This window comes from Mirounga leonina, unplaced genomic scaffold, assembly GCF_011800145.1.
Source record: "Mirounga leonina isolate KUSES-001 unplaced genomic scaffold, KU_Mleo_1.0 Mir_375, whole genome shotgun sequence".
Lineage (NCBI taxonomy): Eukaryota > Metazoa > Chordata > Mammalia > Carnivora > Phocidae > Mirounga > Mirounga leonina.
Window position 1 is genome coordinate 819245 of NW_023270717.1, and position 11228 is coordinate 830472.

The 11228-nt window shown below is 62.4% G+C and overlaps 2 protein-coding genes across 5 annotated transcripts in view; one reads left to right on the forward strand and one right to left on the reverse strand.

Annotated features, from left to right (window-relative positions):
- The window catches only part of CRELD2 (cysteine rich with EGF like domains 2), a 13802-nt gene extending 13327 nt beyond the window's left edge, over nt 1-475 (reverse strand). The window contains exon 1 of the mRNA XM_034986061.1: nt 213-475. Within this exon, the coding sequence (XP_034841952.1) occupies nt 213-344 (132 nt within the window). The 5' untranslated portion in view covers nt 345-475. The remainder of the gene's footprint in view (nt 1-212) is intronic.
- Nucleotides 476-624: 149 nt separating this feature from the next.
- On the forward strand, nt 625-9036 carry ALG12 (ALG12 alpha-1,6-mannosyltransferase). 4 transcript variants are annotated; one of them, XM_034986064.1, is made up of 10 exons: nt 625-855; nt 3105-3328; nt 3400-3532; nt 4606-4779; nt 5581-5775; nt 6228-6331; nt 6739-6962; nt 7903-8072; nt 8197-8272; nt 8377-9036. In XM_034986064.1, exons 2-10 carry the CDS (start codon nt 3161-3163, stop codon nt 8663-8665), a joined length of 1533 nt encoding a protein of 510 aa, XP_034841955.1. In that variant the 5' UTR covers nt 625-855; nt 3105-3160; the 3' UTR covers nt 8666-9036. The 4 variants fall into 4 exon arrangements, with proteins under 4 accessions (XP_034841955.1, XP_034841953.1, XP_034841956.1 ...); XM_034986062.1 differs by lacking the exon at nt 625-855 and adding an exon at nt 1431-1889; XM_034986065.1 differs by lacking the exon at nt 625-855 and adding an exon at nt 1431-1636.
- Nucleotides 9037-11228: the final 2192 nt, after the last annotated feature.

The window sequence follows — 11228 nt, forward strand, 5'->3', positions numbered from 1 at the left end:
CCATCGCGGGGCGACCCTGGGTCCGTGACCCCGGCCCATGGCGGGGCGACCCTGGGTCCGTGACCCCGGTCCATGGCGGGGCGACCCCGGCCCATCGCGGGGCGACCCTGGGTCCGTGACCCCGGCCCATGGCGGGGCGGCCTCGGCCCCGCCGCCCCCCAGGCCGGCCCCCCCGCCCCGTCTCCGTGTCCCCCGTGGGGCGACCGGCCCACCTGGTTGAACTTGTCCACCAGCTCCCGGCAGCGCTTGCAGGGCGTCGCCTTCTTGGTGGCCTCACCAGGCGGCGGCGGCGGCAGCAGCAGCAGCAGCAGCAGCCCCAGCGCGGACGGGGCCGGCGGGCGCATGGCGGGCCGAGGCGGGCAGCGTTGCGCAGGACGCAGCCGCGCGGGCAGAGCCGAGGTGCGGCGGAAACCGGCCGAGCGCTCGGCCTCTGCGGCCGCCCACCGCTCCGCGGTGCGGGCAGTTCCCGGGGCCACTTGACGGCGCCGGGCGGGATTCCGCCCACCGCCAGCCCTCGCGCCGCTATTGGCCCGCGGGACCCTCCCCGTCCCCATGTGGCCCAATCCGGGCTCGCCACGAGAAGCGACCAATAGGAAGGCCCCGGGTCAGCGTCCAGCCGGGAGGGGTGGGGACGGGGGCGTGGAGAGCGGAGCCGGCTCCCCGCGCGCTCCGCCCGCGGCGGCCATCTTTACTCCGGGCGGGGAGGGCGCCCCGCCGCGACGGCAACTAGGCTGGGGGGGCCATGTTAGGTTTGGGCAAGGGCCTCTCGTCGGCTCTCGGCTTCCGTCACTCCGCTTCCGGCCGCCCGCGGGCGTAGGGGCCGTGCTTCGAGGGACGCCGCCGCGGGCTGGCGAGGTCAGCGCGCCCTGCCGCGGCCGGGCTCGCGGGGCTGGCGGCGGGCGAGGGCGCGGCCCGGGCCGGCGGGGAGGGCGCGGGGCCCCGAGCGGGCGGAGCGTCGCCGCCGGCGCGAGGCGGCGGGCGCGGGAACCGGGTTTGAACGGGGAGCGCCCCGACGAGCGTGGGCCGCTCTCGTCTCCAGCCTGCGGGTCGTCCGTTTTCCGTGGAGCCCTTCGCCCGGGCTGGCGGGAGGGCGGGCCTCGCAGGCCGCCGCCTCCGCCGAGAGCCGGCCTGTGCCCCTGCGGCGCCCGGCTGCAGCGCCGGGCGGCCCTCTCGCTCTCCAGCCCCGCGCGGCGCCGCACCTGCTTCCCGCACCTGCTTCCGCCCCGCCTTCCCGGGCGCTGGGCCTCGGCGCTGCGGTGCCGCCACGTAGGCGGCGCGCCTGTGGCCTCTGCGCTCGGCTCCTGCGGGACCGAGGCAGCCGGGTTGCGCGCCGGCCGCCGCACCCCGCAGCTTGCGAGCGGACGGTCTGCGTTTCCCTGCGGGGGCGCGGCCTCGGGGCGGGCGGGCCTGGTCTTCGCTGCCGCGGGACAGCTGTGGGCCCGCGACGCGCTCGGCCAAGCGGGGTCTCGACAGCTGGCGTGCGGGTGCCTCCGGTTTCTTTCAGCGCTCCCCCCTCGCAACAGCACGGGGAGCCGAGGGTTCCCTACGAGCGTCCTGCGGTCCCCTCGGCTTTGCTGGAGGTTAAAGCGTTAACGCGTTTTTAATGAAACCGCCGCTGCTGCGATGAGATCCACGAGTGAGAGTTTTGCTGGATTCCTCTTCGCGTAGTTCGTCGAGCCCTGCTGCGCGCCAGGCTCTGCGGGGAGAACAGCGCCAGCCCCTTTCACGCTTGGCTCCTATGATGACGAGTCCCTGCTCCTTGGGGAGGGGGCACACAAGTCCCACCCTCAAGCAGCTTACGCTTTAGAAAGGCGGGGGGACAAGCTGGTAACAGCCCTGTCCCTCCGTGGTTTTTATATCTGGGAAGAAAGGAATTGCATGCTGTCCTGGTAATTCTTTTTATTAAAGCCCCTTTCCCCTCCTGCCCCCACCTCACCACCACCTTGAGCAGGACTCCTGCTCCTCCTCCGTAGATTTTCCTTCCCTTGTGGACCGTCTCTGGCGACCACAGACGTCATAAATCTCCCTCCAGTAAAAGGTAGTGAGCACGGTGGCTCTCTCCTTTTGTTTCTGATCCTTCTGGTTTTGATCAAATTTTATTTGATCAAATAAAATCATGTTTTAAGGGAAGCCAGGAACTTGAAGAAGAGCTTGTCATCTTTCCTCCCGACAAGTTGAAAACTCTGTGTCTCCCGGGAAGCCTGGTACCATAGGCTCCTCCCGGCACTGCCCTGTTGGGATTTTGGTGACCCACCACAGGCACACCTGTCTGAACACCTCGAGGACACGCTCATGTTTTTGCCACCTACGTATTCATGTGCACAACGCGAGGTGCCACGTGGCTCCCAGGGTGAGGGGCAGGACACAGCAGGGCGGGCGTCCACAGCTCCTGTCCCGTTGTACTTGGATGCAGGGGCTTCGCTGGCTGCCCTGAGCCCTGCATCCCGCCTCCTGCCCTCCTGTGGCTGCCCCTCTGTGGTCCTCCAGACGCATCCCTCCCGCCCCACAGCCTCCTGTCCCCGGTCTCTCTGCCCAGACCATGGGGACCTACTCTCTTGCCAGATTTGAGCCTCTCGAGGGCAGGGGCCACCCTGCTGCCCTCCAGAGGCTGGGCCAGCCCCGGGCCCGGCTGCCTGGAGGACCAACTCAGTCCTGCAAATAAAGCCTTTCTTCCTGGAAATATCTGCACACAGCTCAGAGCGTGAGGTAGCTGGTTAAGACGTAAAAGGCGCTCAAGCATGATTTTTCTTTGAACTTTCTTTTTTGATGTGTTCAGATCTATGGATGTTAACGACAGTAGTTTGTTTATTTTTAAAGATTTTATTTATTTGACAGAGACATAGCGAGAGAGAGGGAACACAAGCAGGGGGAGTGGGAGAGGGAGAAGCAGGCTCTCCGCAGAGCAGGGTGCCCGATGCGGGGCTCGATCCCAGGACCCTGGGATCATGACCTGAGCCGAAAGCAGACGCCCAACGACTGAGCCACCCAGGCGCCCCCACAACAGTAGTTTAAAGAGTTCACACACACCCTTCACCAGACCCCCAGGTGTTAACTCACAGGGGACTTTTGAAACCTGGGAATCTGCGTTTTCGTCTTCTCCCCAGGCTCACAGAGCCACACTGTTGATGACCGCTGAAGGCCCGGGAGGCGGGAGAGCGCGATGGCTGGGAAGAGGCCGTCGGGCGTGGGCAGGCAGCGCCGGCTGCTGGGGCTGCTGCTGGCTGTAGCCGCCATCCACCTCATCACCTGCCCCTATGCCAAAGTGGAGGAGAGCTTCAACCTGCAGGCCATGCATGACTTGCTTTACCACCGGCTGGACGTGGGCAAGGTGAGCCCCTGCGTCCAAGACCGTGCAGCATCCCCACGCGGGCGCCCACTGACCTTCCGTTCTCCCTGCAGTATGACCATCTCGAGTTCCCCGGAGTGGTCCCCAGGACGTTCCTCGGGCCCCTGGCCGTGGCGGTGCTCTCCAGCCCTGTGGTCTATGTGCTGTCCCTGCTAGAAGCATCCAAGTTTTATTCTCAGCTAGTAGGTAAGGGGGTCTTCAGATGAGGACGGAAGGAAGAACCGTGGTGTGGTCAGGGGATTTCAGGGAGCCCGGTGGAGGCTCCCTCCTTCAGGAGTGTCCTTCCGTTGGAAGCTTGGCCGTCTGTGGCCACTCACCGTGGTGGTCTGGAGCACGAGGGCAGCTCAGACATCGGCCCTTTCTGGGGCATAAGCTGGGACAGCTAACTGAGCGCCTCTCGCTTCTGCTCTCGGGTCCGTGAAGTGAGGGTGCCGGCCCTTCCTCCCCAGGCGGGCGATGCAGCGGGCTCGTGGCGCGTCCCGCGGTGCTGCACCCTCCTGCCGAGGAGCAACCAGCCTTGCCATTGCTGCATCCGTCTGCATCCGAGGCCTCCCTTCCCCCACCCGGAGGTCACCGTTGATAGGGCTTTGTGCAGATCGGTCTGGATCTTTTTGTGTGCCCACGTGCATAACTTTCAAAACCAAATTTAGAACGTTCTGTACATATTGCCCCACAACCTCATCGTTGAGCCAACAATCACCATTTTTCTGTTTTAGTACGTTTTTATCGTGTCTGTACCCGGACGTTATTTAGATTTCCCCAATGAACTCAAACACACTCTGCAGCTAGCTGTCTGCCTGTACCTATGTAGACTCCCGGAAATCCGCCACCCCGGGGGGGGCAGCTAAACAAGCTGTGCTGGTTTTGTGGGGTCCAGGGAGCCCCAGACGGAAGAGCCAGCGCCACGTCTGAGCATCGGGCTCTCAGCATGTGTGGCCCTGGAGGTGTCATGTCACCTCCAGGGTGCTGAGCCCGTCACACTGACCTCTGGACACTGCCTGCCCTGCCCAGTGGCCGTGTCTCCCAGAGCCCACCTGCCCCAGGCCATGCGGTCACAGCGAAGCTATAGGGTCGAGGTGCCAGGGTCCAGGCTGTCCGTTCCCCACGCCCCGTCTGTTTTCAGTAGCAGAGTCGATGCCCCTCTTTTGAGGTGGTTTTATTGTCACCTGGTCATTAACTCATCGTCACCAGTAACCTGTCGGGATCCCCTTTGCCCGCGCCTGTCGCTGCCGGCCACACACATTGCCGTGTTTGTTTAGTCAGGGCTGTCCTTGGACTTGGCGTCATCTTCGGACTCTGGACTTTACAAAAAGAAGTGAGGCGGCAGTTTGGGGCCACGGTGGCCACCATGTTCTGCTGGGTGACAGCCACGCAGTTCCACCTGATGTTCTACTGCACGCGGACGCTCCCCAACGTGCTGGCCCTGCCCGTGGGTAGGTAGTTGCTGAGCCACGCGGGTCACTGGGTGCACTGGCCAGGTGAAGGGGTGTCTGTCCAGGGTGCGTCTGCCTGACGAAAGCTGCTTCCTGCTGGGCATCTCGGAAATGCCCAGTGACAGGATACCCTGTGACGAGAAGCAGGGCCTCGGTGCTGGATGGAGGTGCACTTTCCAGCGAGGGGCCATTTGGGAGGGCTCCCCTAGTCTGCGGACAGTGAGTGCTGGGCAGAGAGAAGCTGCCTGCGCGGCAGACGGGCAGCTCTGTCCAGGTGTCCTGGGGGTGACCCAGGCAGATGGGAGAATGGCCGTACCCTGGGAGCCATGAGGAGACCGAGAGCCAGTGGGACGGGAGGCTGTGGATGGCGTGGGTCTGGGGGTCTGTGCCGGTCAGAGCAGAGGCACGGCCGGGACCTCCCCATGCCGTGGGAGGGGACCCCTGTGGGGTGTGGTGGGGAAGGTGGCAGGCAGGCGCCATTCCGAAGGAACCCCCGTGGAGCCAGCAGGACATGCTGCGTGCCTGGAGCGAGGCCAGGCGAGGCTAGCACCAGACGTGTGCAGCCGGGGCGTGTGGTTGCTAGGAAGCAGGTTGCGGGACGCAGTCATCTGGGGTCCGGGTGCATTCAGGCCCGCAGAAGTGGGCCCAGGCCGAGTGATGGGGCAGGCTCCATGGCTGGAGCCCGGGCCCAGTGTCAGCAGATCTGGGTCTGAATGGTGTTGGCTGTCTTCTGGAGGGTTCTGTGTGGCTTTCACGATGGGGAAGTCAATCGGCCTGCCCCCGGCACCCCATGTCTTGCAGTGCTGCTGGCCCTCACGGCCTGGCTGCAGCTGAAGTGGGCCCGCTTCACCCGGCTCTCGGCCTTCGCCATCCTCGTGTTCAGGGCCGAGCTGAGCCTGTTCCTGGGCCTGGTGCTGCTGACACCGCTCTGCACCCGGAGGCTCTCCGTGGCAAAGGCCCTGCGCTGCGCCCTGCCGGCCGGGGCCCTCTGCTTGGGTGAGTGGGGTCGCCGGAGCTGTTTTCACTGGAAGCTCTGCTTTGTCTGGTTTTAGGAAGATGAAGAGAAATTCAGGAGAGAGGGTTTTTAAACGAGATCACCTTAGTCTTCAGCAGCATTACGTCTTCACGTGGCTCCCCTTGAGGTTCTGCCCGAGGTTCCCCGAGAGGCCCTCTCCCCTCTGCCCGGTGCTCTGTCCCCAGACTCTCCCCCTTGTCCGGGCCGGGAGGGGATGGCTGGGCCCCGCACCTGGCTCGCCAGGGGAGCCAGCGTCCCGATGCGCGGGCTGCTCCCCATGAAGCGTGGCTCGTGGCCTCTGCACCAGCGTGGCTGCCTCGTGGGACGTCGACCCGTGGCCGGGAACTCTGGGCTGCCGTTAGCACTGCTGTGGTGAAGTCCGAGCTGCTCAGGTGGCCATGTTCTTTCCTGAGGGTCTCCTTCGTCTTCCCAGGACTGACGGTCGCCGTGGACTCCTATTTTTGGCGATGTCTCGTGTGGCCGGAGGGAAAGGTGCTTTGGTACAACACCATCCTGAACAAAAGTTCCAACTGGGGAGTATCCTTCAAGTGTCTCTGTAGGTCAGGCCACGGGGCAGGGCAGCCGGCGCCCCTGGCCTCACTCAGGGGACGTGGCGGGAGCTGCTCTCCCCGCTGTGGAAACGCCGCCTTGCCTCTGGACGCTCAGTTTGTACCTGAGCGTTTGGGATCATCTCTGACGGTGACTCGCAACGGTTTGTTGCGGAGTACGCAAGCACATGCGCAGCTGGGGACTATAGCGTGACAAGCCCCCAGCGCACCCGTCACCCTGGGACAGGCTGTGCTGCCGTGCGGAGCGGGGGCGGGGGGACGGGAGGGGGAGAGGCCGGGGGGGGGCCCCGGGGGCTGTCCGCCGTGCCGCCCCGCTCCGCTCCGTGTGGACAGGTGACTCGCTGGCGTGTGGCCTCCTTAACCGCCCCACCCGAGACCTCCCCGCTGCTGTGGTATTTCTACTCGGCCCTGCCCCGCGGCCTGGGCTGCAGCCTGCTCTTCGTGCCCCTGGGCGCCGTGGACAGGAGGGCCCTGGTGCTGCTGCCGCCCTCGCTGGGCTTCGTGGCCCTGTACTCGCTGCTCCCGCACAAGGAGCTGCGGTTCGTCATCTACACCTTCCCTGTGCTCAACATCGTGGCCGCCAGGGGCTGCGCCTGCCTGTGAGTCCGCCGCGTCCACAGCCGTGCCGCACGCACTCGCCGTCACGCGGGGCAGGCGCTGGGTGAACAGACGTGTCTCAGCGGGCGCCTGTGTTGAGGGAGGGCAGCAAGGTCAGGATGGGCCACCTCAGGCCACCGACGGTCTGTGATCAGTCGGGCCTGTCTCCACACGGCTGTGCACACCGTCCAGGGCCCGGCCGCCCGGGGAGGACCCTCACGGGGTAGCCAGGGCACAGGGCGGCCGGGCAGGCTTCGGTCAGGTGGGTAGTCCCCGGGGCTGACTTCTCGGAGGGACAGGCCCTGCGTGGCGGGTGTTTGTCCGGGCAGATGACAGGCCAGAGGAAGGGGGAAGGGCGGGGGAGTGCTGTTGGCCCCAGGGCTTGGGGCATGAGATGGTGTGGGGGTTACCGAAGGAGGGAGATGGCCCAGCGCAGAGCGAAGGGCCCCCGCAGAGGGTGCCCGGGCTGCAGGCAGAGTCCCACGGGGCTGAGGCGGGACGGTCACTGCCCATGGCGGGAGCTGACAGCTCAGCAGCACCTGACCCGAGTGCGGGCCTCATCCATCCTGTGCTCACAGTGGGCCAGCAGACCGTAGAGGACCAGGCAGAGAGCACCCTGTCTGTGGGGCCTCGTGGTCTCTGTCGGAGCTCCCAGGGCAGCTGCAGCCCTGCCCGTCCCCTTTGCTTACAAACCGGGCAGCGCCCAGCATGTGTCTGTCCCCTGAGGCTGATCTAAGCAGTAACCCGAATGTTTGGAAACATCATATAAATTTTAAATCGGCATCTGGGTGGAATGATGTGGAGGAAATTTTCGAGGTGGTATTTACTCACTTTCTCTAATAGTTTGTGCATCTACGTGGTGATCAGTGCTCATTGTGATCACGGTGGACAGGAGCTGTTTTCTGCCGCAGTGTCTTCTGAGATGTGCTATTCTCTTTCCAGGCTGAACAATTATAAGAAGTCTTGGCTGTATAAAGTGGGGTCCCTCCTCGTGATAGGACACCTTGTGGTGAATGCCACATACTCGGCCACAGCCCTGTATGTGTCCCACTTCAACTATCCTGGTGGTGTGGCCATGAGGAAACTGCATGAGTTGGTGTCCCCCAGGACAGGTGGGCGCTGGGGGCCGTGCCGGTGTCCCCTGGGACGGGGTGTTGGGGGCCGTGCCGGGACCTGCAGCTGGGGCCAGAGGCGCGCCGCTCGCAGTTCTCACCAAGCCCTTGGGGTTGTCTGCAGATGTCGTTCTGCACATCGACGTCGCTGCTGCACAGACAGGCGTATCTCGGTTTTTGGAGGTCAACAGTGCCTGGAGGTATGTTCCCACCGTGTTGTGACTGCAGATGAGGCGCTCCTCCCAGAGGTGGTGCGTGGGCTCCCTGGGGGCCACAGGTGTACAGCCACCCTCTAATCTTGCAGGTACGAGAAGAGGGAGGATGTGCAGCCCGGGTCGGGGCATATGCTGGCTTACACGCACCTCCTCATGGAGGCCGCCCCTGCGCACCTGGCCCTCTACAGGGACACACACCGGGTCCTGGCCGGCATTGCAGGCACCACCGGGGTGAGTCTGAACCTGACCACACTGCCTCCCCTTGACGTCAACCTAAAGACAAAGCTGGTGCTTCTGGAGAGACTCCGTGGGCCTTCCTGGGAAGGGGCCAGTGTCCTTCCGAGCACATCGGAGCTCCGTCAGCATCCCGGCAGATGAGACAGTACGAGAAACAACGGAACCACGGACGTGCCCCCGACGCAGGCCTGAGGGAAGAGGCCCAGCTCTTCCACGGCCACCCGGGACCACGCACGGTTAGAGCAGCGGGGACGGCAGGCCTTGCCCCATGCCTCGGCTGCTGGCCCTGGGCCTCTTGGAGCACCCGAGGGAGCGCCCCCTTCGGGCCAGAGCATGTGAGTCTCTGTGACGGTGGACAGTGGGAACCTCGGCGCCTGCTGACCGCGACTCCTGCCCCCGCCCGAGCTGCAGGGCGAGCCCTTCGTGGGCACAGGCACACCGTTTCTGTCTCAGACAAAACTCTGGGGAAGTCACAGAGGAACAAGAATAAAAATTTAAATGTTTCCTTATTAGAGATCTCATGATAAGTGGTATTTCCAGACACTACCTCCCCATAGGTTGTGTTTTAAGTGATAATTTTGATACTTTTACACTTTAGTGAACAAGCACGTATTACTTACGAAGTACCCGAAATGCATCTAACACCACGAGGCACTGAGGACAATACAGGGAAAGGGTGCTACTGAACATGCGCACATGGACCAGAGCACGCACGCCACGCGTGTGCTGATAACCGCTCACGCGCACACACGAGCCCTCGCGCCATGCGTGCTGATACTGTGCACGCGCACGCGCACTCGCACCACGCATAGTCACCACGCACACACACCACTCCCACGCATAAAGAGGGGCTGCTTTTTCTGAGCCGCTTGAGAGAGTTGCCTGTGGCGTGGCCTTGACCACTGAGCGCCTCGGTGTGTCTCAGGAAGGAGGTGACGGCATTTCCCACCGAAGCTGCCATGTTGTGCGTGGACGGCAGCCGACAAGCGTGCGTGTGCAGACGCGTCCACTGGGAGGCCCTCCTCCAACTCTCCCGACTCGCGCCCTCCGATGGTTCCGCCCGGGTTGGCAGCTCCCCCGCCCACCAGCTGGTGCTCAGCAGTGTGTGCGAGCCAGCTCCGCCTTCCCTCTCGTCTGTCGTCCGTGTTTATTCTTTATGCGTTTTTGCATTTATTACTCATTTATAACGTATCGGTGTTCAAATACTTGTCATCAGTTATCAGCATGCGTCTGCAGATTGCTGCTGGGCCTCGACAGTCTGGGTCGCACCCGATCACCTTGGTGCTCACACTGCACCAGGTCCCCACGCCCCGGTGTCCTTCCTAGCTCAAGACTCTGGGCCTCTGTCCCGCCCTGAAATCAGCCGTGTGAGGGGCCCTGGTTCCTTCGTTGGGGAATGGTCGTGGCGCTGCTCTCAGGATGTCCGTCCTTAGGTCCACTGTGTGGACGGAGCTAGGGAGGATGGGCGAGCACGCACACAGACACCTACAGACGCACATGTGTGTTTGGGAGAATCCCCAGCGCCGTGCTGACCCCACGGGCTCGTTTGCCTCCCTGGTCCCGTATCCGTGCGCCCGCCCTCCGCAGTGACAGTCCTGACCCCGGCAATCTCCGTGGACTTGCTTGTTGGCCGTGTTGCACGACTGCAGGTTCGTAGGCAGACACTGGTCTGCGAATTCCTTGGATGAGCCGTCCTGCTCCGCTGTGCTGGTTTTTCATTTAAAACGTAACTGGGTTCACATCTTTCCATTAGTGCTCAGGCTCGGGATCGGACTTCCTCCCTGTCCTTTCCCGTGCGTCCAGAAATCGAAGTGTTCACAAAGGCATGCTCAGGGACACCACTCCCTTGTGGGCCTCCTCCACGTTTTTATAACTAGTGTCACTGCTTTCTGGCTTTTCCTTTCTTTTTGTAAAGATGAGCAGATACACATGAACTTCGTTCCCTTCCTTTCTATGTGCTCTTTGCCCTTTTTTCTTCTCCTGGAAATCACTCCTTCTACCCAGAGACTTCTCCTTGGAACCACCTGGTCCTCCGCTGAGTGACTGTCTGCGGTTCACTCAGCCGGTCTCCTGTGAGTGGCATTTGGTCATCGCCAGGACTTGGCGACTCCACACCATGCTGCACGTGTGACCTCACACGTGTGTATTTTCACACGGTGTGAGGTGTGTCTTTATGGTGAATTCCTACAAGTGGGACTGCGAGCTCTCGGGGCAACGTGTAGCACTTTGGCTGGGTATCGCTGCATCGCCCTCCCTGGGGCTGGCAGAGTGTTAACGCTCTCCCCTTGTTGCTCTGATGGGGGAGCAATGGCGTCTCTGTGGACTTCTCTTCATTTCTTCAGGAGTGAAGGTGAACATCTTCATAGGATTAAGAACCATCTGGTTTTGTAAGTTGTCCATGTATTTTGTCCGTTTTCCATTGGACTTTTGGTCATTTCCCCCTCACTTTATAAAAACTCAATTATTAGGGGTAGTCACTCTTTCTGTCCAGTAGATGCTGCAAATAATTTCTCCCTGTTTGTCACTTGTCTTCTGACTGATTATGAACCACTTTCCTGGGCACGAGTTTCCTTCGTTTCACGTTTGCGTGTTTACCACTCTTTTCTTGACCGGCGTCGTAGTTGGGAAGCTTTTCCCACACTCGGGCTCCGCTGTGTTTTCTGTCAGTCACTTCTGCATGTAGACTTCGGGATCTTTTGAGGTT

Coding starts and splice junctions, on each gene's coding strand:
- ALG12 (XM_034986064.1), top strand. CDS start 3,161: ATGGCTGGGAAGAGGCCGTCGGGCGTGGGCAGGCAGCGCCGGCTGCTG. Junction 3,329..3,399: donor ACCGGCTGGACGTGGGCAAG/GTGAGCCCCTGC, acceptor TTCTCCCTGCAG/TATGACCATCTCGAGTTCCC. Junction 8,073..8,196: donor GTTGGTGTCCCCCAGGACAG/GTGGGCGCTGGG, acceptor GGTTGTCTGCAG/ATGTCGTTCTGCACATCGAC.